The sequence below is a fragment of the Sarcophilus harrisii genome, chromosome 6 (genome assembly GCF_902635505.1).
Source record: "Sarcophilus harrisii chromosome 6, mSarHar1.11, whole genome shotgun sequence".
In the NCBI taxonomy this organism is placed as follows: Eukaryota; Metazoa; Chordata; class Mammalia; order Dasyuromorphia; family Dasyuridae; genus Sarcophilus; species Sarcophilus harrisii.
Genome location: NC_045431.1, coordinates 243,056,120 through 243,082,681, shown reverse-complemented (window position 1 = coordinate 243,082,681; position 26,562 = coordinate 243,056,120). Strand labels below are relative to the sequence as shown.

The 26,562-nt window shown below is 56.3% G+C and overlaps 1 protein-coding gene across 2 annotated transcripts; it reads left to right on the top strand.

Moving 5' to 3' along the window:
- Nucleotides 1–16,795: 16,795 nt before the first annotated feature.
- NAA40 (N-alpha-acetyltransferase 40, NatD catalytic subunit) lies at nucleotides 16,796–25,558 on the top strand. Of its 2 annotated transcripts, XM_031941599.1 has the most exons (9): nucleotides 16,796–17,060; nucleotides 20,817–20,912; nucleotides 21,807–21,859; nucleotides 21,945–22,040; nucleotides 22,121–22,279; nucleotides 22,576–22,659; nucleotides 22,855–22,932; nucleotides 23,314–23,426; nucleotides 24,851–25,558. In XM_031941599.1, exons 1-9 carry the CDS (start codon nucleotides 17,055–17,057, stop codon nucleotides 24,901–24,903), a joined length of 738 nt encoding a protein of 245 aa, XP_031797459.1. In that variant the 5' UTR covers nucleotides 16,796–17,054; the 3' UTR covers nucleotides 24,904–25,558. The 2 variants fall into 2 exon arrangements, with proteins under 2 accessions (XP_031797459.1, XP_031797460.1); XM_031941600.1 differs by having other exon boundaries at nucleotides 16,797–17,060; nucleotides 23,314–25,558.
- Nucleotides 25,559–26,562: the final 1,004 nt, after the last annotated feature.

The window sequence follows — 26,562 nt, the reverse complement described above, 5'->3', positions numbered from 1 at the left end:
CTGGGCTGCGATGTGGTCTGTCCGAAGGGGGGGCAGGGAGCTTGGTAGGTGACTTCCCAGGACGCTTCCCTTTCCAAACCCCTAATTTCTGTCTCCCCGGGAGAACCCTGGGCCTGGGCCTGGGGGGAACTTCCCAGGGTTCTGTGGGCTGCATTTGCAGTCTGTGGAGGAGGCTGGCAGCTTGCAATCCTGCATGCTGGGGGGGGGGGGTCAGCTGGGGGGGACAGGCAAGTGTCCCTTCTTTCCTTGGGGCTGGAGCTAGGGGAGGAGCCGCCATTCTTGCACTGCCCTGTCCTGCCCTGCCCCCACCAGAGGAGGGGCTGGTCTCACAAAGAGCTCAGCCCCCCAGCCCTGCAGGGGGTCCCAGAGGGGCTCTTTCGGCCCCGGGCCCCCCAGGACTGAGGGACACACACACCCCTATATTCAGACCCCTCCACCCCCCCACCCCTAGCTTGGCTACTGCCCCAACCTCCTTATCTTTACCTAGCCCACACTAATCGCCCTCTAAATTTAGAAACATGGCCCCAGGCCTCACTCAGCTGCCCTGCCCACCCTAGGCCAAGGCCTAGCTTTGCAGTCTCTGGTTCCCAAGTGGCCCTAGGAGCAGGGACCTTACCCCATAGCCCAGGCTCCTCAGGCACAAGTGGCAACCAGTCAGTGAGCCAGGCAAACCCTGAGATGCAGGCAGCAGAGATAGTCCAGGACCGAGAAACCCTCAGGCCCTCAGAAATGACCTACCTCCAGCCAGCAAGCGGCCTCCACCACCCCCATACCTCCCCGTAGGCACTGCCTCCTGGCACACACAGCAGAGATGATAAAGCAACAAATACTATTTCTAGCTCTTAAAACACAGAAAGACTCAAGTACAGAGACAAACAAAATTAAAGAAAGAAAGAAAGAAAGAAAATAGGCAAAACAAGAAAACTAAACTCAAACATACTTCTCCCTTCCCTCAAAAAAACAACACTCTACCACCCCACCCTCCTCTCTCCCCAAAACCAGAAACTCCAAATACTCACCGCAGCCTCCCGCCATATCCATACATTGCCACACATACACATGTTACATATGCCACACGTAACACACAACAAAACTAATCCCCAACCCTTCCAAAATTTTCTAAACTGCCCACCCAAAACGCCTACACCTCCCTCCCACCCCCAACTCCAAGCCAAAATAAACACCACTTCCCCTCCCCCTCCCCAAACCACGAACCAATCCCACCACCTCTCCCTCCCACTCCCTCCACTCCCACACCCCTTCCCATTCACACTCCCTCCCCAACCCAAACACCAACTCTCCCATCCCCAAACCCCACTTTCTCACTCACTCCCCAAAACACACAAACACCCATGCTCTAAACACTACCGTACAAGAAATAAGAAAACAACTCCCACCCACTTCCCACCTGCCCCCCAACAGCCCCTCCGCACATAAACCACAAAAACAAAAAACCCAACACAACATCTACTCCCACAACCCCTAACTCTTAAAAACACCCCCTCCCTCCACCACCCACACAAAATAAAAACTCCCAAACAAAAGCAAAATGCCCCAACCCCCTCACTTCCCAGCTCCCTCACCCACCCTTCCGCCCACCCATCCACCCCCTCTCTCCTCAACATTTCCCCACCTCCCCTCCCAAAACACAAGAAAAACAACTAAAAAAACAAAATTTATACCCGCCCCGCCAAATAAAACATAAAACACTAAACACCCCCTACCCTAAAAACTTCCCGCCCCCAACACAACCTCTCTCCCCATCCGCCCCTCACGCCCCCTTAAGCACCCACACCCCCAAACATACCCCCAGCTCACACACCATTTTCTTCCACAAAACCCGCCCAACCTAACGCCCCAAAACTCTAAAACCAAAAACCAACACCAAACTCCAACTACCTAAATGCAATCACCCCATTCCAAACACACTCCGTAAAAAACCAAAGCAAAAGAAAACACAAAAGCAAAACGCCCTCCCTCCAAACAAAACCACTCCAACAGAAAACCCAAAAACTAGAAAAACCATAAAGAAAAACAACAATTAAGTAAAAACAGCAGAAAGCAAACCAACAAAAATCCACCAAAGAAAACCGCCCAAAACAACACCCCAAAGAAAACATAAAAACTACCTACTAAAACTAAAGAAAACACCAAACAAAAAACATTAAAATAGCCATGCAAAAGTCAAGAAAACAATGCGCTTAAAATAGAAATAATGGCTTCAAAACGGCCCAAATCATGCCACTTTAAACGAGAAAGAAAAGTATCCTACTAAAACAAAAATTTAAACTCAAAACAACAAAGTAAAAGAAACAAGCAAAACAAGCAAAACCACAAAACCCCACACCAAAAATAAACTTAAAACAATCCACCCAAACCCCACCCAAAAACATCTTCCCGCCAAAACCCCACCCCAAAAACCACCCCAACCCCTCCCCACTTCCACCCCACCCCCCATCCCGCCCTAACACCAAAACACCGCTCCCCCCCCACTCCAAAAACCCCTCAACCACCTTCTCCCTCGCCCCAAAACAAAACTCAAACCCCTTTCAAAGAAAGAAAGAAAGAAAGAAAGAAAGAAAGAAAGAAAACCGAAAGAAAAGCAAAGAAAGAAAGAAAAGAAAGAAAGAAAACCGAAAAAGCAAAGAAAACACCAAAACACCCTACCATCTACCATAACACACCCTCTCGCACACCACCAAACAAAAACAAAACCAAAACAATAACACTCACCTCACTAAAACCGCCAAACTCTCCATACCACCAAGCCCACATCACCGCCACAAAACAACACACCGCCAACAGAAAACATAAAAAACACCACCGAAAAACCTGAAAAATATTCAGCCAACCACCCACACATTTATGCACCTACCACCACCAAAACCACAGCAAACAATCCTACCCAAAAACACCGCTCGCAAAACAACACCAAACTACACCAAACACCGCAATAAAACAAAAATAAAACTCAAAACACGGCAAAAACATTACACCTAAAAGAAACCACCATCCATAAATGCCATCCAAAAACAACACCATTTTAGCCAAAACATGCAAAAAGCAAAAACCACCCCACAACGAAAAATAAATTTATAACCACCACCTTCGCCACCGAAACGAAAACCACTACGCTCCACGAAAAACCATCACATCAAAACCGCCCCAGAAAACCGTCCAGAAAAAGCAGCAAGCACAAAACAACATTCCCGTAAAACTACGGCAAGAAATCCAAAAGTAAATAAAAGCAGCAAAATAGGTATTAACAATCGCTACCAAAACACCTGCCATACCACAAACATAATACGGTCGCCCGAAAGAAAATCTCCATTCAGCTAACCACATTTACTTACACCCCATCAAGCTCGCCGCTTTTCCCGCACCACTTCACGAAACATTTACACCATACATATAACCGCCGCCACCGCCACCAAGCAAACACCATCAAACATTTCCCATCTGCTTTACCACATTCAGTACCGCCACCAACCACCAAAATCCACCATTCCACTTCGCCCGAAAACCGTTCCGAAAAGAAAAACCCGCCCATTAATACCGCAAAGAAAAACACACTCACCATCACTACAGCCGCCACAAACCGGCCCTCCAAAAGCAGCCGTTAAAACACATCCATTTCTACACAAAACAGCCATCCACATGCACCACCGTCACCGCCGCAAAAAACAACACCGTCCCTAACACACCCTCCCAAACTTGCCAATCCCCTATCCGCCGTCCCTAACTGTTACACTACCAGCAAAAGCCCCGCGTACCCACCACAACGCCGTCCCTTACAGCCACCATCCCCACCGCACCCCACCACAACACCGTCACCCCAGCCGCCCCACCGCACCACCATCCGCTTCGCCGCCACCACCCGCGCCCGTCCCCACCACCGTCCCGCCCTCCCACCACCGCCACCACCACCCGCCCCATCCACCATGCATTTCAAAAAACTTCCATTCGCCACCACCCACAACACCCTACCGCCATTAACCACCAAAATAACACACACCAACACGCATCCGACAAAAAACCGAAAAACAAAAGCAAAAACGGCCAAAAAACATAAAAACCGCTTACTAAACTTTCTAAACACCACTTCGTCTCCGCTTTAAACACCGTCAATAAAATAACCGTAACTTACCCACAATACCAAACAAAAAACTACCGCCGCAAAACCTGCTTCGCCAACCCACTATGCCGCGAAAACTTTCGCCGTCCACCGTCAAAACCTACGGTAAAATACCAACACCAAACACCACCACCACCGCTGCCCCGCCCTGCCCCATCAGCGCACCGCCACCGCCAACACCGCCGTTAGTAACCGCCATCACCGACAATGCCGTACAGCAAACGCCAAAACCACGGCACAAACAATACCGTCACCCTTTATCTAATCCAGGCATGACCCAATGTCATTCATTTATCAGACAGCCTGGGATCCTCCCCATTTTCTTTGTTTCCCTGGTTGCCATGGCCAGAGAATCCATTGCCTAGGGACTGGACAAGGTAGGGATGAGCCCCAGATCCTGGGCTAGGCTGGTCCTTGGAAAGCAAATGGAGTCTGTGGCTGGGCCATCCTTGAAACCTCAGTGGCGAGATCGGGCCTTTGAGAGCGAGGGCTCCGGTGGTCTCGCTATTCAAGCCCCCCGGTAGCCTTTCTGTTGGGCTGCAGCACCGAGGACAGCTCTGGGGAAGCTGCAGGCCCAATAAGCTGTAATGGGTGCAAGGGGACTCAGGAACCCGAGGTTCTGCTCACACTCGGCCCAGTTCTTCCAAGGTGGACAGGCCAGCTACGCCTTCCTCCTGCTGCTTGTATCCCTTCTGATCCATGCTAGTCATTACTTGTCCTTTGAAATAGAGAAAGAAAGAAAGGAAGGGAGGGAGGGAGGAAGGAAAAAAAGAAAGAAAGCAAGAAAGAAAGCAAGCAAGAAAGAAAGAAAGAAAGAAAGAAAGAAAGAAAGAAAGAGGAGGAGGAGAGAGGAAGGAAGAAGGAAAGAATGAGAAGAAGAAGAAAGAAGGAAGGAAGAAGAAAAAATAAAGAAACAAAAGTACCCCACTAAACCAAAACTACCAGAAACAACAAACCTCCATCTTGGAACTACCAAACTCTCAAGAAACTCCATTTTTATCTCTGTAGCTTTATTTGCTCCCCCCTCAAAACCCATCATTTAAAAACTTAATTAATCTAAACTCTTCCCAAACAACAGCATTCCATTCTATTAAAACAAATACAAACAATATTTATTTCCCTCTATACAAAAAATATTTAATACAAAACAATCAAACAACTTAATACACCTAAAGACAAGTACTCCCACTAACTCCAAAAACACAAAAAGTAAAAAACAGTTTTACCTAAACACAATCTAATAAAACCCTATACAAATATTAAACAACTCAGAAAAATACACAAAACACAAGAAAACTTCGTCAAAACTTTAAGGAAAGAAAAACTTCCTCTAAAATGTCTTCTTAGAACTTTAAAGAATGCAGAAAATTATAAAAGCAAAAGAAAAAGAAAACTCCCAACTGAAAATGATGCCCACCAAAACCACCACAGCAGCCAACATCCACTATCCAAAATCTATATTAAGCCAAAATTGAAAGACAATAAAACTTTAACTATGCCGTATTCCAAAACCACAACACTCCCAAAACACTTCTCAAACACCCCTTTCCACCATAAAAACTCCTACACTCCCCTTGAAAAAATGCATGCAACTCCCATTTCCAACACTTCCCTAACTTCAGCTCACATCCCACTTTCCATACTCAACCCCACCACATTCACACGTAAAGAAAGAAAACTTTACAACTCCACCGTACAATCCAAGCAAAACTAGAAAAACCCAGAAGCTCCCTCTCCACCCACAAAACCATCCAAAACCCAAAAAACAAAATTTAGTAACTAACTCTAAACAAGCCAAAACACTAGTAAACACTCAACAACACAAGAAACTCCCAAAAAGAGGCAATTTCCTTTCACACAGATCCATTCTCTAATGCAAAAAATGCCACATAAATTTTACGCCCTTTCACCGCCCACTTTCACCATCTAAAAGCAAAAAAAATAAAACAAACTCTACAAAAAATAAAAGCCCTACAGGCCTTTTCAACACTTTGCTGTCCCCGTAAAAAATTAAAACCCATTATTTCTTTTTTATTTGTCTTTTGTTTTGTTTTGTTTGTTTTTGAAATCTGTCTTTCAGGTTTGCAGAGGTGGCGTTAGGCCCGCTGTGTGTCTGTGCCTGTCCTGTCTCATCACTGAAGTCCCTGACCCGGCTCCTCCCCTCTGCCACTAGCAGTCTGTGGCCTCTGGCTCCCAGCAGACATCTTAAAGGGGGGCCGCCCTCCCCGGCACCGCACCCGGCGGCGGACCCTGGGAGAAGGGCATCGAGGCTCCCGGGGCGTTGGGCCAGACCTCGCAGCAAGCCCTCCCCCTCCTCTAGAGGTTGGGCCAGCTCGACCCACAGGAGCCAGGGAGGGTGGGTGGAGGCCGTGTTGACCCTGGCTCAGGCCCGGTGGGGGAATTTCACGGGAAGGTTCGGTGGTGGCCCTGGGGCCTGGAGTATTTGACTTCCAGGGCTGGGAAGGCACGGGGCGGGGCACTTTGCCCAACCCACGCATCTGCTGGGTGCCCACGTGGCCAGGGGAGAGGGGCTTGGGCAGAGGGCCTGCCTCCCCTTTAAGTTTGTCTTGCCCTCCCTGTCCCGGGCTCTGGGGCCCAGGTGGCTGCTTCCTCTCCCCCCAACCCTGCGTGCATGCGAGGGGCCGGGGGCTTTCCCCATTCGTCTGGGAGCTGTTTCCCACCCCCTAGCTCCCTGGTTTCCCAGAAGGGGCTCTGCCCCCGGCTCCTCCTGCCCTCTTTGTGGTGGACTCTGGGACGGGGGCTGGGCCTGGTGCTCAGCCGGCTCAGAGGGAGAGGTTTGGGGGGTCAGCAGCGCCCCCTCCTGTTCAGCAGGTCTCATCACAAGGGGCAGCCAACCCAGCTGCCCCCTCTCCCCACGGCTGCCCTCGGCCCTGGGCGGCTTTTCCCCAGCCTGCCTCCGCAGCAGCTCCTCCAGGACCCCAGAGCACCAGGGGAAGGGAGGAGCCCCAAGGGATCAGCCACAGGGCTGGAAGGGTCAAAGCCCCACCCCTTCCCGGGGCACTGACCATCCTCCTTGGCCCGGCCCCCTGGGAGGGCCCTAGCAAGGATCTCAGGGAGGTCAGGGCTCTCGGAAGCTGGCTCACCTTGGTCGGGCCCTGGGGAGGAGAGGGGGGGCTTTCGCTCCTGGTGTGAGGACCCTTCCCTTGGGCCCCCCCTGCCCAGGACCCCCATTCTTGGCCCCCCCCCCCGGTGTGTTTGCGTGCCGTTTGTGTGTGTCTTTGTGTTCCCCCACGTGCCTCCCGCCCCCCCCAGAGCCCGCTCAGTGAGACAGGGCTGGGCACCCAGGGAGGGTTCAGCAGAGTGCGGCCCAGGGGCCTCCCAGGCTGCCCGGCAGGAAGGAAGGATTCCTGGGGTGATCTTGGGGAGCCTCCCGTTCCCCTCCCCCATCTGCCCTCCTCCTGCCGGCCCAGGCCTCGGGGACCTTCACGCAGCTCCTGGGCTCTGCTCAGCAGGAGTCCCCAGACACCCCCGACGTCGGCGGGCAGACAGACGGACCCGGGTGTCTGCTAGATGGGGGAGCCCGGGTGGGAGTGGGCGGCAGCGTCAGACCCGGCTCCTCTCAGCAGGGGCAGGGGCCCCGGCATGCTGGTGTGGGGGCCTTCTGGATGGGGTCCTGGCGGTGGGCGCCTCCTTCTCCCCAGGCCAGGTTGTGGCCAGTGAGAGGGGACCCGGACTAGGCCTCCCTCGCTCTGTTGTGGGGCCAGATGGGCCAGCCAGGACCGGTGGGGAGCCCTCAGGGTTGGGGAGGGGGCCCGGCTGTGGCCCCCCAGCTGGTCCGGAGTGGCCCTCAGGCCCGGGCCTCCATCCTCCTCTCCCCAGGCCCGCCCCTCGTGGGCCCCCAGACGGGGCCTCCCAGGCCGTCAGTGGGCCTCGGCTCTCAGGGAGCCAGGCCCCCAGCTCCCAGGGATGGGCAGTACAGGGTCTGGGGTGACCCGGACTGGGTCTCCCTCCGCCCCCTCTGAAGCAGGCGCCGGGCCTGGCGCCCGCTCTGGCCCCTGGATATCACCTGGTGGGTGGTAGGGGTTGTGACAGGGACAGGGACCCAGGGAACCGGATGGGGCCGCTCCTGCGGCTTCACCTGGACATGAGACCACCCGGCTCCATGGGGCCCAGCGAGGATGATCACCGGGGAGTCCGGAGGGTGCTGGACGGCTAACCGCAGCTGCCAGTCTGGAGCTGGGGAGTTCATGTACTGTGCGGGGACGGACCCACGGGGTGCGGTGGGATGGAGTCTGCAGGCTGCCCCCAGGGCTCTCTCCAGCGGGCGTCAAGCTGAGGGCATCTCCCGGGGCACCTCCATGGCCTTTGGAACCCTTGGCCTCCAAGGGTTGCCAGGGCTCAGAGCACAACGGGCTGGGGACGCCCGGTATGCCCATGGCGCCCCCACCCCAGGTTCAGGCGGTGTGGTGGCGGCCCCTCCTTCTCGGTGTTTCTCCAGTCTGGGGAGGGAGCGTGTCCCCACCCCATGACCCCCAACTGGGAGCAGGGATGTAGGGGGTCGTGGAGCTGAGAGGAAAACAGATACTGCGGTTTGCACAGGTGTTCATGGGGAGCAAAGTTTTTTTGTGCAAAGAAAAGTGCGGACACCTCCGGCCCTTCTCCTGGGGTGGCCGATACTGGATCCATGGCCTTTCCTCGGCCTGCCAGGGATCGGCTCAGGTGGGGTCCTCTTCCAGGGGAGGAGGGCCAGCTCCGGTGACCTGTGGGGCTGCCCTGCCTTGCATCTTCTCCTAAATAAACCACCAGGGGTTGCCTTCCTAGACTCAGATTTGGCATTGGGTGCCCATAGTGGGACTGGGGGGCCGGGGGGCTGTTGGTGTGGGCCAGGGAAGGGGAGGATGGTTCTGGATGGAGGGGAGGGGGAGGTCTGCTTCCAGTGCCATTTCCTCCTGTTCACCCCCCACCCCCCCTTTGCTGGGCATTTTCTTTCCACAAGCTGCTGTTGGGGGGAGGGGGGCAGCCTTTCTCCCCCGTACCCTCCTCCCCGAGAGGCGGGGCGTGGGGGCCGCCAAGCTGGGAGGGGGGGCCGGCGCTGGACAGTGAGGCCTCCCGGACCCTGCTGCCGCTCCCCCCCCCCCGCCCCCCGGGGGACGGGACCCACTCTTTCCTGGAGAGGCTCTCACCCGCAAGCACCCCCTCCCCCATCTCCATTGGCATTAATTTGGGCACCGGCTAGGTTCGGAGCGGTGGGGTCTCTCTTCCTGTCTCTCCGGCTCCCTCCTCCGCTTTGTGCCCCGTTGCTCCGGGGAGACGGGCAGGAGGGGGCACTGGGGGGAGCCAGAGTTCACGCGCCCTTCCCCAGCCGGGTCAGGGGGACCAAGTCAGCTGGTGGTGGCCGTTCTGGGCCTTGATTTGTTTTCTCTGCTGTTTCTGTTCTTGAGAAATGAGGCGGGGGAGGGAGGGGACGCGCACACAGGCTGCTCCCCCCCGCATCGGAGTTGTACATTTTTTGTGATGGGTTTTATTTTTTATTATTATTATTTTATTTTTGGGTTTTTTGTTTTGTTTTTTGATTTATGATGCCTTCCCGTTCTCCATCCCTCCCCCCGGACCAGTGGAGCAGGAGCTCCGGGTTTCCAGGACAGGGGTCCTCCACAGACCCCTCCACCCCCACGGTTGGGCTCAGCTCAGACCAAGGGACTTCCCCCCTCAGGGCCTCGGGGTGGAGTCAGGTGGGACCCTCGGGAGGGGAAGAGCTCAGCTTTGAGGGGGCTGGGGAGCCAGGGATGAGCGGTCAGGTCCCTCTCCCCCCGCCCCCCCAGTTCCCTTTCAGCCCCTCCCCTCCATGCTTGGTTTCTCCTCCTGGATCAGACCTGTGATAAAGGGAGATGTTTTGGGAATCTGGCCTTGGAGCTGTTTCTTGTCACTTCTTGTCACTGGCCCGGAGCAGCCTCGGGTGGGCTCCCAGCAGACGCCCCAAAAAAAAAAGCCCACCCTGGCTCGGACCCGGAGCAGCCTCGGGTGGGCTCCCAGCAGACACTTTTCCCCGAGGGGAGGGAGGGCCTCAGGTGGGCTCCCGGCAGGCGCTTCCCCCCGGGGGGTAAGGGAGGGCCTCACCCAAGGAGCTTTAAAAAAGTTTTATTTTAAAAACTGACAAAAAATAAATTCAGGTGGCTTTGCTCTTTCCAATACAAGTTGTTTTCCTCAAGCTCACACACTTTCGCTCCCCATAGCGGTAGGTGGGGGGCCAGGGGCCGGACCACCGTCCTGTGCACCGCCCCGCCAGGCTCAAAGCCGGGGCTCCCAGTGGTGAAGGACCTCCCTCCCCTCTACGCACCCCACCGAAGGCAAATCGTCCTATTTGGGCCCCCCACCCCCCATCCCATTTCCTGACAGCTCTCTCCCCCCACCCCAAGACTTGTACCCTGCTTTCCCCTCCCCGGCAGCGCTGCAGCCCCAGGCTCCCGCGAGGAAGGGGGGCAGAGCCCCAAGCCCATGCCCTTCTTGGCTCTACTCTGTAGTCCTGCCACCCACTACAGAGGCAGGCGGGGAGGAGGATCCCAGAAACAGATTCGGCCAGAGTAACCCCATTCAGTTCAGAGCTTGGGTGGCTCCGGGAAGCAGGCACAGAGTGGGCCGGGGGCCGCCTGGAGCCCGAGGTCCCGGGTCTGGGGGTGGGGAAGGCGGCCATCAAGCCCCAGGCGCCAGTATCCGCCCAGAGCCAGGCTAAGTCGTGCCCGTCGTGGGCCCTGGATCGTCTGCCGCAGAGTGGGGGACGGAGGTGCCCGACCCAGCTGTCCTCGCTGAAGCAGGTGGCGCCCAGGGCGGGGAGGGGCGGGCTCAGAGCGACGGGGGTGGGGGGCTCAGAGGGGCCCCAGCCAGCAGGTGGGGCCTGAGGGCACCCCTGAGCGCTGTCCTGGAGGCTGCGGGCAAGACGGATGAGGAGGGCCGGGAGCTGATTCGAGCAGTCTTGGCTGTAAAGGCAGCCCTGCTATGAGGGCTGTGCCAGGAGGTGGGGAGACGTGGTAGCAGGGCAGGCAGGCGGCTGAGACAGCGAGAGTGGGAGGCGACCCGGGGCACTGCCTCGAGAGACACCGCCGTGATCTTGTAAGTGCCAAGCATTGTAAAGTGCTCCAGGGCAGAGACTTTTAAGGTACATTTTTGTTTGTTTTTGTTTTGTCTTCTTTTTTGCTGAGGCATATTGGGGTTAAGTGACTCACCCAGGGTCTCACAGCCAGGAAGTGTTAAGTGTCTGAAATCAGACTTGAACTCGGGTCCTCCTGACTTCAGGGCCGGTGCTCTAACCACTGCACCACCTCGCTGCCCCCAGAGGTCCATGAATCTGTTTCATCTCGATGGCTGCACTACAGTAGGAGTGGTTTCCTTTGTAAGCCCGTGTATTTCATTTGAAAACATCCTCCTGAGAAAGGGGGCAGAGGTCCCACCAGCCTGGCGCACAAGCATCCCGCTCTCAGATTTCCAAGAGATGGGGAAGCTTCCCAGAGGCAAGGGATTCGAATCCAGGTGCCCTGGATTTCAGAGGCAGCAGCTCTCTGCGGGCTCCATGTGCTCTTGGGTGCTATGGGGACAGATGGGTTTGCTAAAGTGACTCATTAATATAGAACAATTGTTCTAGTTTCCTGACAGCATCCTCCCACCTCACCTCTCTTTTGCAGAGCCTGAGCTATTTGGCAATCGGAGAGAATGGGGAGAATGGAAGAAGGAGACTCAGGAGCAGGGGGGCCTCTAGATCAGGTGCAAGGGAATCTACTAGATCAGGCACAGAGGGATCTACTAGATCAGGTGCAGGGGAGCACTAGATCAGGCACAGAGAGGCCACTAGATCAGGTGCAGGGGGGGGGATCCACTAGATTAGGCACAGAGGGACCCACTAGATCAGGTGCAGCGGGGGGCAGTGGCTAGATCAGGAGCAGGGGGGCCAGATCAGGAGCAGGAGGGCCCTTAGATCAGGAGCAGGGGGATCCCTAGATCAGGCACAGAGTGCTGGAGCTTCCTGTTCTCTTAGGCCCTTTCCACATCTGCCCTTCTATGACCCACCACTTCCAGGGGCAGGAACCTGACTGTCCTCAAAGATTTAAAGGACTCTCACAGGTATCAGGGGTCGACCTTGCTCTGCTTGGACCAGGAGCTTGGAACCAGAGGCAGTGGGGAGAGGGGAAACGGGAACAGCCGAGTTAGGCTGGAAGTGAGGAGACACTTCCCAATATAGCTGGAGCTGTCCCAAATTAGGCCTTTCTATCCAGCTAGAAGGGCTGTCTCAGGGGACGGGCTGTCCCCCACCCCCACCTCGATTAGAAATGTTCAAACGAATCTGGGTGACCGTGGGTAGGGAGTAGGGCGTCAAGTCAAGCGAACAAACATTTATAAAGTGCCTACTATGTGTCAGGCGCTCTGTTAGGTGCTGCGGATCCAAAGAAAGGCCCAGATGGTCCCCGCTCTTCAGAAGCAACACGGTGCAAATGACTGTTCAATAAAATTAGAAGTGATTTCTGAGAGAAGGTACAAGTGTTAAGGGGAAATCACTGAATTTTAGCTGGGATTGAAAGAAGCCGGGGAGGCCGGGAGGCGGCCGGGAGGCGGGATGGCGTTCCGTGCCAGGGTCATGCTCATGAGTTATATTAGGAGCCCTTTAATCTCCCTTCGGAGTCCAGGAAGTGGCTTTGGCCCTAAAGCATGACACCAGTGAGACAAGTTCCCCAAACGGGAAAGTAGAGAAGGATCAGCAGCTGGCCCAAGTGGGATATGCAGCCAAGGTTTCCAGGGTGTGTCCCTATCGACCTTCCCCAGCACCGTGGGAGGAGCTGATAGAGCTCAGCCCAGAGACCCTGTCCCAGAATCCCCAAACCTGCCCTTCAGTTTTCCTTCAGCTGACAGAGAGAAGGATCTTGGGTAGGGAGACAAGGAGAAGACAGAGAAATAGCCATGTTGCCACCTCTCGCAGCAGGGAGCGGTGGGTAAGGGAAAAGCAGAGGCTCGTGTTCCCCTAGATCAAGGATCCTCAGCCTTTGGGGTATCATAGACCCCTTGGGCAATTACTTCTCAGAGTAATGGTTTTTAATGTATAAAATAAAATGATTTCAAAGGAAAATATGTTGAAATAGTTATCAAAATATCCATTTTTTAAAAACTCAAGTTCACAAAGCCCAGGTGAAGAAGCTCTCGAGCCAGGTCTAGGGGGTCCCACCTGATGTCTCTGTTGCTAGGGAGGCTGAGGCCGGAGGATCTCTCACGCTCAGAAGTTTTGACCAAAAGAGCATCTGCATTAAGTGCGCTGCTAACGTGGTCGGGCCCTGAAGGGGACGGGCAAATGGTCATGGAGGGGGCAGGTCAAAACTTTTGTGCCCGTCATCACTGGCCCAGACCTGTAAGTAGATGCTGTACTTTTAGTCTAGGAGAAATGGGAGGCCCAGTCTCCCCCTCAAATTTTTCTTTAGAAAGGGGAGTGCTTGAGGCAGCGAGGTGGCACAGTGGATAGAGCATCAGCCTTGAAGTCAGGAGGACCTGAGTTCAAATCTGGTCTCAGACACTTAATACTTCCTAGCTATGAGACCTGGGCAAGTCACTTAACCCCAATTGCCTCAGCAGAAAAAAAAAAAAGAAAGAAAAGAAAAGAAAGGGCAGTGCTGGGGCAGCTAGGTGGTACAATAGCTGGAGCCCCAGCCTTGAAGTCAGGTGGACCTGAGTTCAAATCTGCTCTCAGATGCTTAACACTTCCTAGCTGTGTGACCCTGGGCAAGTCACTTAACCCCAATTGCCTCAGCAGAAAAAAAAGAAAGAAAAGAAAAAGAAAAGGTAGTGCTTAGATGCTTGGTTATCTATGAGGTAACTGCCAAAGTGCGAAAGTCTGTTCTCAGCATCTCTCCTCTCAGGCTGCGAGCACATGCCTCCCCCTGCCATGTGCTTCTTCAGGAAGGCTCCTCACACAGGGAACATTTGGGATCCTGAATTTTGATCTCTGACCTGAGCTCAGAAAAGAAGACAGAAAACCTAAGAGGCAGAGAAACCCCCATAGAAACTAAGGGACACTACAGTCTATACTTGGGGCATTAGAAAAGTAGCTGACTATACTCAATCAATGGGCATTTATTAAGTGCCAACTACATACTAGGCATTGTTCTGGAACTAGACATAAAGAGGAAAAAAGTGAACCCAATCCTGCCTTCAAGAAGCTTTTTTTCTTGGGACACAAATACATTGTTGGTGGAGTTGTGAACCGATTCAACCATTCTACAGAACAATTTGGAACGATAGCCAAAGGGCTATCAAACTGTGCCTTTGACCCAATAGTGTCTCTGCTGCCTTTTTTGTAGTGGCGAGAAACTGGAAACTGAGTGGGTGCCCATCAGCTGGGGAATGGCTAAATAAGTTATGTTATATGAATGTTATGGAGTATTATTGTTCTATAGGAAACGACCAGCAGGATGATTTCAGAAAGGCCTGGAGAGACTGACAGGAACTGATGCTGAGTGAAAGGAGCAGGACCAGGAGATCATTGTACACGGCAACAGCAAGATTATGTGATGATCAATTCTGATGGACTCTACTCTTCTCAACAATGAGATGATTCAGGCCAGTTCAATGGTCTTGTGACGGAGAGAGCCATGGGCATCCAGAGAGAGGATTATGGGCACTGAATGCGAATCACAACACAGTATTTTCATCATTTTTGTTATTTGCTTTTTTTCTTTTTCACTTTTTCCTTTTTGTTCCTATTTTTCTTATACGGTATGATGTGGAAATATGTTTAGAAAAATTGCACATGTTTAACCTATATTAGATTACTTGCTGTCTAGGGGAGGAGGGTGGAAGGAAGGGAGGGAGAAAAATCTGGAACACTAGGTTTTGTGAGGGTGAATGTCAAAAACTACCTTTGCATGTATTTTGAAAAATAAAAAGCTATTATTTAAAAAACAATTATTCATCTCATTTGATACAACAAGCCTAGGAGGGAGCTACTGTTATGCCCATTTCACAGGTATGGAAACTGAGGCAACCGGTGGTTACGTGATTTAGGATCACACCTGTCAAAAGAAAAGATATACAGGGGGCCTGGAACAGATGTAGGATGTTCGAACTGAAGAATGCTGTGGCAAGAACTGGGAAATGTAGAAATGTGTTTAAACTGTTTCTTGAAAGAGATTAGGGATTCTAAAGGGGAGAGTTAAGAGAGGAAGTACAATGAGGGACAGTCAATGCAAAGACATGGAGGCTGGAGATGAGGATGATGGGATTGTAGGATTTGTGAAGGAGAGAAATGCCTCAGAGGACTGGAAAGGGAGTGTGGTTCTAGGTTGTATCACCAACAATGTTCCTTGTTATTGTCAATAATAATAGGGAGCACTTTCTTGTAATGGCCGTAATAGTCGTTCCCTTGAGGATCTCTCTTTCCTTTGACCCCTTTTAACAAAATGGCCTATACAGTGTGGCCTGTAGGCTCCTTTAGGAGTGCGCAGGCTACAGCAGTATTGTGGACGTGGTGGAGGTGAGGCGCACTCTACTATGTTTCCTTTTTTGTTTCTTTGTTTGTTTCGCATGTTACCAGTTTTATTTTGTGTACTACATTTTGTGTAATTTCACGGTAACTGTTAAAAAAAAAATACATATGATCAGAATGTTACCCTCACGAAAGTTGAGGATTGACCTTATATATGTATATATATATAATGTATCACCTAATAAGAAACAAATGTTGCAATATTCAAACTAGATTCTTATGTTCCTCTCTCCTATCAATCTAGGTCTGTTTACATTTCTCAAAAAAAATATTAGTTTTCTTTGGGAAAACAAGCCAATCCACAATAGGTTGCTCTCCTTTCCTCAGGAGAACCACTCTCATCATTCCCACCGCAACAAGGAAATCTGGCCAAGTCAGCGCCAACAACGCGCCAGCTTTGCCCATCTCCCGCGCTCCCCACCTCTCCGCTGAAAAGCGGGAGACCCGGGCGGACATTTCCCTTCGTTTCCCGGCGGAGACTTGGGAGCCGGCGAAGTGAGAACATTCTCCCGAGTCCATCTGTCCCTCGGCGCTGGGCGATAGCGTCTCCGACACAAGCGCAGGCTCTGATGCACGGGAAACTCGCCAATATATACACGGGTCCAAACAGTTACTTTTTAGCATTCATTTTTACAGGACCTTGAGTTCCGCCGCCCGGCAGCCTCCGGGCCCTTGCTGGAGCAGGGCTCTGAAAGGGTTGGGCCTTCTTAGCCTGCGGTCGGTGCGACTGCGGGGTCAGGTCCCTCCGGCCTTTGCGGACCCCCAGCCACGCCCTCTCTGCACGACGTCAGCCGCTCCCTGCAGCTGGGCCCCCACGGGCGCCTTCATCTCGGCCCACAGGCTCCTCTTCCTCCAGGACCGTCACTCGCCACGGGCTCTAGGGCACCTGCCCCAAGCACCATTTCCTGCGGTTTAGAAACTTCCTTTTTGAAGATTTCTTTAGTTCTTCTAATTCCACCCGCAGGAGAGTAGGGGAAGGCAACGGTGGGCTTCGGCCCTTGGGAAGCGATGGGAAGTGAACAGCCCATTGTACGGATGGGGAAGCTGAGGTCAGCCCAGAGGAGGGAGGGCCAGGCCCCGGGGCTGGCTGGGAAACCGCGGTTGCCAAGGCGATAGACGCAGGCGGGGGACGGGACCAGAGGCGGGGCGGGGCGCATGACGTCACGGAGCGCGCCGCCGCCGCCGCCGCCGCCTCTGCCTGCGGCTCCGTGTCTCCCACCGGCGTCCCCCACCCCCCCTCCCTCTGGAGGCCGTTCTGCGCCGGCGCGGACCGGGGAAGGCGCGCGGGAGGGGGCCGGTGCGGCGCATGCGCGCTGTGCGCCGCCTCCGCCGCCGCTGAGAGAGCCCCCGCCGTTGCCGCCACTGCCGCCGCCGCCGCCGCCGCCGCCTCCTTTCCGCCGGCGGGTGTGTGAAGGAGGAGTCTGAGCAGGGACCGCCGCCGCCATGGGGGTGAGTGAGGCCGGCCGATCCCCCTCCTCGGGGACCCCTCCCTCATTGTTCCCCGGGACGCCCCTCACGTGACCCCCGACCCCTCCGGCCCCACGTGACCCTTGCTTCCCCCCTCTTCCCGTCATCCCCTGGCCCCCCCCCCCTGCGAGTTCCTTGTCTTGTTTTCTTTCCTCCATTCCCAGCACGTTAAGGGCACCCCCTCTCCCCCCCCCCCCCCCCCCCCCCCCCCCCCCCCCCCCCCCCCCCCCCCCCCCCCCCCCCCCCCCCCCCCCCCCCCCCCCCCCCCCCCCCCCCCGGCCATTCCCATGTGTGCTTGGAATCTCCAGCCCCGGGTCCCAGTTTGGCCTCCGACACTCAATGGGTGACCTTGGCCGAGTCACGGAACCTCTCCGGGCCTCAGTTTCCCCACCTGGAAATGAGGGCTGGCGCCCCCTCGCGGCCTTCTATCCCTCAGGGTTCAGGGTTTTTGGTGGTCTCTGGGCCGGGGGGCAGGGGTGGGGAGAAGAGAGGAAGACACCTCAGTTTCCCCATCTTTGATAAAGTGTGCAGGGACTTCCTCCTTCTCTCCCTTCCCCCCCTTCCCCCCCATGAAAATCCCGGGAGGAGAGAGGGACCTGAGTTCGAATTCTGAACCAGGCTCTTTCCCCTAGCCCGGACCTCAGTTTCCCTGTTTATAAAATGAAGGGTTGAACCCCCTAGTTCTTGGGGGGCCTCTGGGAAGGGACTGGGGGGGTTGGTACATAAGTGGAAGGGCAGGTCACCTGGTTCCCATCCTCGGCCCCATTTCTTCCTGGCTCAGTTTCCCTCTCTCTGAAACGGGGGTGCAGCTTTCTGCTGTGAGTGACCCACCGGGGCTCACCGGGGATTGGGGGGATCGAAAAGGAAAGTTCAGAGGCTTCCTGCACCTGCCCCCCAAGTGTGCCCAGGGGAGGGCTCCCTCATTGGCTGGGAGCAGACTTCCCATCCCTGGATGGAGGGTCCAATTCCTGCTAACTATTCAACTTTAATTCTGCTCCTTAACTTGCCTTGTTATTACTTAATCTTTTCCCCACCCATGGATCCTCCCCTTCTCTTCTCTCCTCATTCTTTGCTTCCCTATCCACCCATCCCTTCCCTCTTATTTCTTTATAGATTTTGGAGAGTGCTGTACCCTTCATGGTACATATAAGGTATTGCCTATTTAATCCATTCCCAATGTGGGTAGGTTTTTAGATCTACGAGTCCCCCCCCCCCCCCCCCCCCCCCCCCCCCCCCCCGTGTCCTGCCCCCAAGGGGTCAGCATTGAGCATTGTAACCCTGGTTCTGCAGGCTTGCTCGCAACGGCCTGTGCTGTGCGGAGACTCATCCCTTCACTGAGCGGGGGAGCCGCGAGGGTCCAAGTTGGGGTTTGGACTTGAGTCTCTGATGGTTCCAGAGCCGAGTGCGGCTTTCTGGGGGTCCCTCCCGCTTTGTCCCCGCCGTGCTGCCCATGGGACCCCGAATCCTCCCTCGCAGCAGCTGTTGAGGAAGGAGGGTCCCGCAGCCCCATGTTCCCCCTCCCATGGAGGCCAGCCCAGTGCAGTGCAGGAAGCTGCCGAGCTTGCCCTTCTCCCTTTCCTCTTCCAGTGGGAGCCCCGGCTTGGACGCTTTGGCCCCGTCTCTCTTTCCAGTCTCCCCCGGAGAGCACCCGTCTCCCACCTCCGAGCCTTTGTCCTGGCTGTCTGCTGGGAGTCCCGGTTAGGCCCAAGGTCTTGTGGGTACCAAGCTGTCTCCTCTGTTAGATGAGAGCTCTGGGTGGGGCACGCACGGGCATGCTGACGAGGTCCAGTTTGGCTTTTGTGCACCCCGGGATCCTGTGTCCTTGGTGTTGGGGCTCCCTCGGATGATCCCCTTCCTTGGTGTGGGGGCTCCATCCCTGTTCTCCCCCTCCCCCAGCTTCTTGGCCAGTGGTACCCTTTGTGCAAATCCCATCGGGCAACTCTGTTCTGAGAGGACCTTTGGGGGGTGGCTGGGCAGTCCTGGCAGGGGGCTGTGCCCAGTGCCCTCCTGGGTGGGCCGCTTGTCTTAGCCCTGGAGAGTCAAGCCCATCGGAAGCCCCGGGACGTCCTTCTTTAGGCCCAGGCACATTTCAGGGGATGCCCCGCTTGGCTTTGGCTCAGGTGGCAAAAGCCTCGGGAGTTAACCTTCCCCTGCCCTTCCCCAGGCTGTTTATCCAAGGACTGAAGGCCAAAAGGGGTGGGAGAGGTGGCCCACCCAAGGTGGAGGCCCGGGGATGCCGAATGCTTTGGGCCCGGGGATTGTTCCCCCGGAGCCGTGGTGCGGGCAGTGGGTCGGCTGTGAGCCTCCCAGCAGCCGGGGCTCCATCGCAGGGCGCCCTGCAAGGGCCGAGGCCGGCTGGGTGCAGTTGGCATCTTGGTCTTGCTGGATGAGGCTGTTCCTGGGGCGTTGAATTCTCCCCCCGAGGGAGACGGGCCTGGTCTTGGACGCAGGGGTCCTCCTCTGCCCGTCCCCTCCCTTGCTCTTCCTCCTCCTTCCCCTCTCATTGTCAGACCTGCCCTGATTTTCATCCCCCCATGGTAGGAATACCCAAGTCGGGAGCACCGGGGTCGGCAGACGGGTTGGATTGGTGGAAGGCCCCATGGCCGGGATGTGGTACCTGGAGGGTGATAGAAAGCCGACCGTGCCCGCCCTCAAGGGCCGGGTGACCTGGATGAGCCTCATTCGCCACTTGGGCGCCCGGGTCCCTTCTCCCAGACTGAGGAGGGCCAGGGGCCATGCCGCGGAGCTCCCAGAGGAGGCCGGCTCTGACTGCAGACCCCAGAGAGGGGACCCAGCCCCCTCCTGCCAAAGGAGCGCCCACCCGCGTGGGGCGCTGCAGACCTAGGGGAGCCTCATCCAAGCCCTGGATTCGAGCTGAGGATCTGGGGTCCAGAGAAGCAAGCGAGCTCGTCGTAACAAGGGGAGGGTCTGCTTCAGACGCAGAATCTTCCAGAAAACCAGCGGCCTGATGGACGGCACCGTGCACCCTCAGCTTGCGTGGGGCGCGTTCCCAGAAAACGGCCCCCACCAGAACTGGGGCTGCTGCCCCATGATGAGGCTTGCTGAGGTTGCCGAGAAGGCACTTCTGCCTCTGGCTCTTTATTATTGCCGTTTAGCGGCTCCCCTGCCCCAGGCTCCATGCCGGAAGCCGCAGAATGCGGGCCACAAAATGAAATTGGGGACTCGGCAGCCTCCTCCTCCTCCTCCGTGTGGACATGAGCGGGACCTCCCGTGTGACATCCGGCCCCCCGACACCTCTGTCCCATCCCTGCCTTTGTGGCTCGGGCTTTGAGCCCAAAGCTCTCCCACTGCACTTGGGGGGCACGATCTCCCCCAAACTGGAGCTCTAAGGACAGCCAGTACAAAGTGCAACGGAGGCCTGGGAAGGGTGGACAAGCCGGGGCTCAGGGGGTGCTGGCCCCTCCCTGATGCTGGGCTCGGTTACAGCCGCACCCCTAAAACAACGTGCTGAAAACTCAGGAGATCGGGATTGGCAGGAGGGCGAGAGAGTTTGTTCCTCTGGTCACGGTGACTTGTTGCTTCTCTGGACCCCAGATCCCCATTTTTAATCCCCGCGCCTCCCGGGCCCGAATCCAGATGGGTGCCCTCTCAGGAGGGGTGACGGAGCTCTCGGCCTCCCAGCTCTGCGAGAAGGGTGTCCGCGCAGCTCCCATGGCGGCCCCTTGGGCTTCTGGCGGAGTTTGGCCAGATCCCCGACCGGAACCTCCTTCTTTGCAGAGAAAGTCAAGTAAAGCCAAGGAGAAGAAACAGAAGCGACTGGAGGAGCGGGCCGCCATGGACGCCGTCTGCGCCAAAGTGGAAGCCGCCAACAAGGTGAGCCTGGTTCCTGCCCCCTCCCCTGGGTTCCCACTGCGGCCCTGGGGGCGGGTTCTGCTTGTTGCTTCAGTCTCCCGAGAGCTTGGAGGCTTTGGTCCTGGGGGAGACGGGCTGGGGAGGTTAGGCAGGGCCCTGGAGCACCAGCCCAGAGAACCTCAGCACGGGACTGGCCGGCATGGCGGCCAGAGCTCTCCCAGCACCCCCTCGGCCCACCCGACCAGCTGCCGGCCTCTTGGCTTCCCCAGGAACCGTGACGGCAGCTGCGTGTGTTGGGGCCCATGGCATGCAGGGCACTGGGCTAGACCCTGGGGAAGTGGGCAGGGTCCCCGCCGTCCACACAGATGATGCTCCCACGAAACAGGAGGAAGGGCAGCTAGGAAACAAAGGAGCTCGCAGGGCCCAGTGCGCCGGCGGGGGCGGCGGGGGCCTGGGTCTGGCCGGGCTGGTCCACCCCGCTGCGGATAGCAGACTCAGGCCAGATCCCTCAGCCTCAGTTTCCCTCTTGTGAAAGACTTGAGGCTCGAAGGTTCCCTCTGGCTCCCGGTCCCATTCCTTGTGAGCAGACAGAGCCGTGCTCCCCCCGTCTCTTCTGCAGGGACTTCTCCCCATGTCTGAGCCCCCTCGCTGACCAAGGCTCGGGAGAGAGCCGGTGGTCACCCTGAGGACGAGGCTGCGGACCGGCTCCACACCGGAGAGGGAGGCGCAGACGGGGGAGGTGCTTCCCGCCCACAGAGTCTGCCCTTAGCTCACCTGCCCTGTGGTCATCCTGGAGGACAGGGGAGGAGAGACGGACCCGGCACCGGAGCTCCTAGGGGGCGGCTCTCACCGGCACGGTGTCTCGGGCTCTGCCAGGCCTGGCACTAATGCCCTCGTTCCCTTCTATCTCTTCAGCTCGAAGACCCCTTGGAGGCCTTTCCAGTGTTCAAGAAATATGACCGCAATGGGTGAGTCTCAGGGAAACCTGCCTTCCCCCCAGCACATTCTCCCCCCCTTGGGTGCAGGTGCCTCATGTGGCCTCTCCTCCCGCAGATTAAACATCTCCATTGAGTGTAAGCGGGTGTCGGGGCTGGAGCCGGCCACGGTGGACTGGGCCTTCGATCTCACCAAAAGCAACATGCAGACCCTGTAAGTGTCCCCTGGAGGCCCTGCCTTCTCCAGTGCCCGGCTGGCCCTCCACCCGCCCTCATCTTCCTCCCCGCCCCCAGGTACGAACAGAGCGAGTGGGGCTGGAAGGACCGCGAGAAGAGGGAAGAGATGACGGATGACCGGGCCTGGTACCTCATTGCCTGGGAGGAGAGCGCCGTCCCCGTCGCCTTCTCGCACTTCCGCTTTGACGTGGAGTGTGGGGATGAAGTCCTGTACTGGTAGGAGCCACTGGCTGGGGGTTGGGAGGGGGGGGTTCTTCATGGCAAGTTACAGGACCTGCCCAGGGTCATACTGTGGGGCCGTTTCTGGGGCTCTACCCATTGGGCAGCTGCCGGGGAGGGGCCTGGTCTGGGGCTGAGAGGTGGCTCCTTGCCCCCTGTACCCCCTGCCTCCTCCCATCTCTCTGTTCTCCCCCCACCCCCCTCCTGTCCCCTGTGTCCATGGATTGGGCGGGTCCTGTAGATGCCTGTTAGAGGAAGCCTTCCTCATGCTCCCTGACCTCCTCTTCCTCCAGCTATGAGGTCCAGCTGGAGAGCAAAGTGCGGAGGAAAGGTCTGGGCAAGTTTCTGATCCAGATCCTGCAGCTTGTGGCCAACAGGTAAGGGGGGGAGGGGCAGGCGGCCCTCCTTGCTGGGGCCCCAGGGGCGGCTCCTCCGGGTTCCTCGTAGACCGAGTTATTTCCATTTGACATAAACCCCCAGACAGCCCCACCCTCCATCACTGTGTCCCTTGGGCTGGGGGCCGCCGCCATTCGGACTGCGGAGCCCACCATGTCCCCTTCTCCTCCCCTCAGCACCCAGATGAAGAAGGTCATGTTAACGGTGTTCAAACACAACCACGGAGCGTACCAGTTTTTCAGGGAAGCTCTGCAGTAAGTGCTGGGGCTGGGGCTGAGGAGGGGGTGGCTCCTGCCCGCTGGAGTGGGTCCGGGGTGGGGGTGGGGGGCTCTACCCCACCCTCCCTTACATGGTGGGAGCTGAGGAGGGGGTGGGACCACCTGCCACGAGGATGCCATGGGGGCCCTGCCCGCTCTGCTGGCCATCTCTGCCCGCTCTGCCAGCTGCTCCCTGGCTCTCAGGGCCTGCTCCCCTGCCTCTAGTTGTTCTCCCTGAGGGAGGGAATCCCAGGGGGCCGCTGGGCCCAGCATGTCCTGGCTGCGGGCCCCGGGCTCCTGCCTCCCGGGGGGTTGTGAGGCTCCCACAGGGTCACGAGCGGGGCCGGGTGTGACTCACGGGGGGACCCCGCCTTGCAGGTTTGAGATCGACGACACCTCTCCCAGCATGTCCGGCTGCTGCGGCGACGACTGCTCCTACGAGATCCTGAGCCGGAGGACCAAGTTTGGGGACAGCCAGCATGCCCACTCGGGTGGGCACTGTGGCGGCTGCTGCCACTGAGGCTTCCCCAGGCCCCGAGCGCCTCCCCCGGCCTGGCCCCTCCCCTGCGTCCCACCACTCCACACATTCACAGCTGCCTCTCACCTTTCAGGTCTTCCACTCCGGAGCTGCCAGCGCGCCTCCCCCTGGCGGGCCTCCAAGCACTGCCCCTCCCCCCAGCAGGGGTAGGCGGTGCAGGGGTGGGGAACCTCCCCATTTCTCCGGTGGCCCACGGGGTGTCCGTGCCAGCCGCAAGTCGGGCTTCTGAGCCCTTTCTGCGCTTCACCAGAACCCTGCCCCCCATGGCAGCCGGTCGCTGCTGGGCTCCCCCACACCGGAGAAATGGGGCGCCCCTGAGGCCCACGGGCACCGAGAACGGCGGGGTCTGGCCAGAGACGGGGGGCATTAGCTTTGAGAGCCTCCACTTGTGGTTTCCTCTCCCAGAGAGAAGGGGGGGAGGGGGCGGCGCATACTTTGGCAAGGTGTGTATGTGCAGACCTGCCCAGTAAAGGTGGCCCCGGGGCCCCCCGGACGCTGCTGCAGGGCTCTCCCATCCCCACCGGGCCGGGCCCAGAGGGAGCTGTGAACGTCAGTGAGCTCAGCCTGGCTCCGGGCTTATCCTCTGACCCCTGCCCCAAGTGCTGCTGCCCCGCTCCGGGGAAAATGACATCAGGGACCCCCCAGGCTTCCCCTGGAAAGCGGCCCACTTCCTGTTGGCCTCTGCCATTTCCTCTCTACTTTGGTGCTGACTCTTCCCCTCCCCCGCCGGCAGCAGGCCTCCCCTCTGCCTCAGTGAGGCAATGACCCCACCAGCTGTCTGCGGACCAGAGGGGTGGCTCGGGCCGGCCTCGGCCTATTTTGTTCAGGGATGCCCTCTGCTCGCCCCCTCCCTCCGGCAGAATCTGCTCTGTCCTTCCCAGGAGGCCGAGGCGGGGGGGTGCTGCTGGGGAGCCCATGTCCCCCTGCTGTGACTCCTTAGAAGCCCCTGCTTAGGGAGCGTCTTTCAAGTTTTAACCTCTGTGAAGGTTCTAGCTGAAGGTCTATCCTCAGACCGACCTCAGCCCCCCCTGCCCCTCGCCGCCCCGGGAGGCAGCTGCGCCCACTGCTCTCGCTCTCCCCTCCCCTTCTCTCCCTCGCCCTCAGCGTGGGAGCATGGGCACAGATGCCCGTGGGCCATCCTCCAGCACACCAGCCTGTGAGCTGCCGAGACCCGGGCCCCGCTCCCCTCGGCAGCTCGCCCCCTGCTTTCCCTTGGAAAGGGCCAGGGATTTTCTCAGCCGCCTATGCAGCTTTTACACTGGATGAAATCCCTGCTTCCCCCCTCCCCGGCCCCCCTGGTGGCTCTGAGAGAAGCTCCTGCCCAGGGGCGGATTTCTAGGTCACGGAAAGGGGCTGATTTGGGCTTCCTCACACTAGGAGCGGAGGAAGGACCTTTTCAGAAGTTTCCCTTCAGCTCTCCAGGGATATGAACCAAAACACTTTGGGTCTCAAATCATGGATTTCTGACTGTGTATGCCCCCAGAATTCCAAAGGAATCCCCAGCAAAAATTCCAAGCAACTTGAGTTCATTGTGTGTCTCTTTTTTACTGACCTCCTGACCTCTTCCTCACAGCCAGCCCCCAGGTCCCAAACTCACTGGCAGGGGAGTGACGTTGAAGTTGCCCCCAGCCTCCTTCATGCCCGGTGCTCTTCTGCTGGCCCAGCATTCATTCCTTGGTTGGGTTTTCCTCTCTGGGACCTCTGGGCCCTCCCGCACATCAGTGTCTTGCCTCAACTTTTCTTGAGTCTAGTTTCTGAGACCTGTAGCTCCGGTGGGACCGACTCATGGTTTTGTTTGGGGCGTGTTGAAGTACTTTGGTTAAAGATGGCTTTTTTGCGTTGTGCCCATCCTGTGCCCGGGCTGGGTCACTTCTGTTGGTATGTTTATGCACGTGCCCGAGTGAGTGCGATTCTTCCTAACCTTCTCTGGGTTTTTTAGAGGAAAAATGGAAAACAGACCCTACTCTTGATATATATATATTTTTTTCCTTAGTAAATTCTTTTCTCACTGGAATCAAAGGGGAAAAAAGCAAACCTTTTGCAGTGGTTTTATTTGTACGTTACAGATTAAAGACACTTTGTTGAGTTGCTGGTATGGCTTCCTGGCAGAACGGGGTTGGGAACAGGTCACGGTGGCGTCCACTTGGTGCGATTTTGAAAGGTGTCAGTCCCTGGGTCATTGAGAAGCCGATGGTGTGTCGGGAAGAGCTTTAGGGCAGGAAGGGCTTGGATGGTGGCCCCTTACTCTCAGTTGTGATGTCTTTGGAGGGCACTTCTAGCTCCAACATTCTCTGTTCTCAGAATCAAGAAAGCAAGATGAAAGGTCAAAATGTCCAACTCATCCCCAACCCCTCCCTTCCCAACGACCACAGAAAACCAAGAAAAAGTCCTAGGGAGACATTGTGTTTTCAGCTCAGGACACCTTAGGAAGAAAGGTCTGTGGACATGGAGATAAGGGCTAGGAGAGAGTTGGCTCCCAAGGACTGCAAGGCCACTGAATGCTTGGTCAGAAAATTAGGTATCCCAGGGGATCCATGTACTAGCACTGAAAGCAAGCGTTCTTTAAATTGTGTGTGTGTATGTAATGTATGTGTGAATACACACACACACACATATATATATAGTTCTGTCATGTCCAACTTTTTGTGATCCCATTCGGGGTTTTCTTGGCAAAAACACTGGAGAGGTTTGTCATTTCTCAAGCTCATTTTACAGATGAGGAAACTGAGGAAGCAGAGTTAAGTGACTTGCCCACAGTCACACAGGTGGCAAGTGTGAGGCTGGATTTGAACTCAAGACTTCCTGACTGGTGCTTCATTCGATGTCGCCTAGCTGCTGAAAAAGATGAGCAAGCAAACCAAAAAAAGCCTGGCAAATGCTTATTATGGCTGACAGGGAAATGCAAGACAAAATCAGAAGACAACCACATAAAAATATCTTCAGAGACTAAAAGAAAAATGAAGATTGGACAAAAGCCCAACAACTTCCTAGAACAGCTAGGGAAAACTATATGTGTATATATACACGCACGTATTATGTATATGTATGCACATATATATATATACCCGTATGTTTTAAAAAACCCTAAG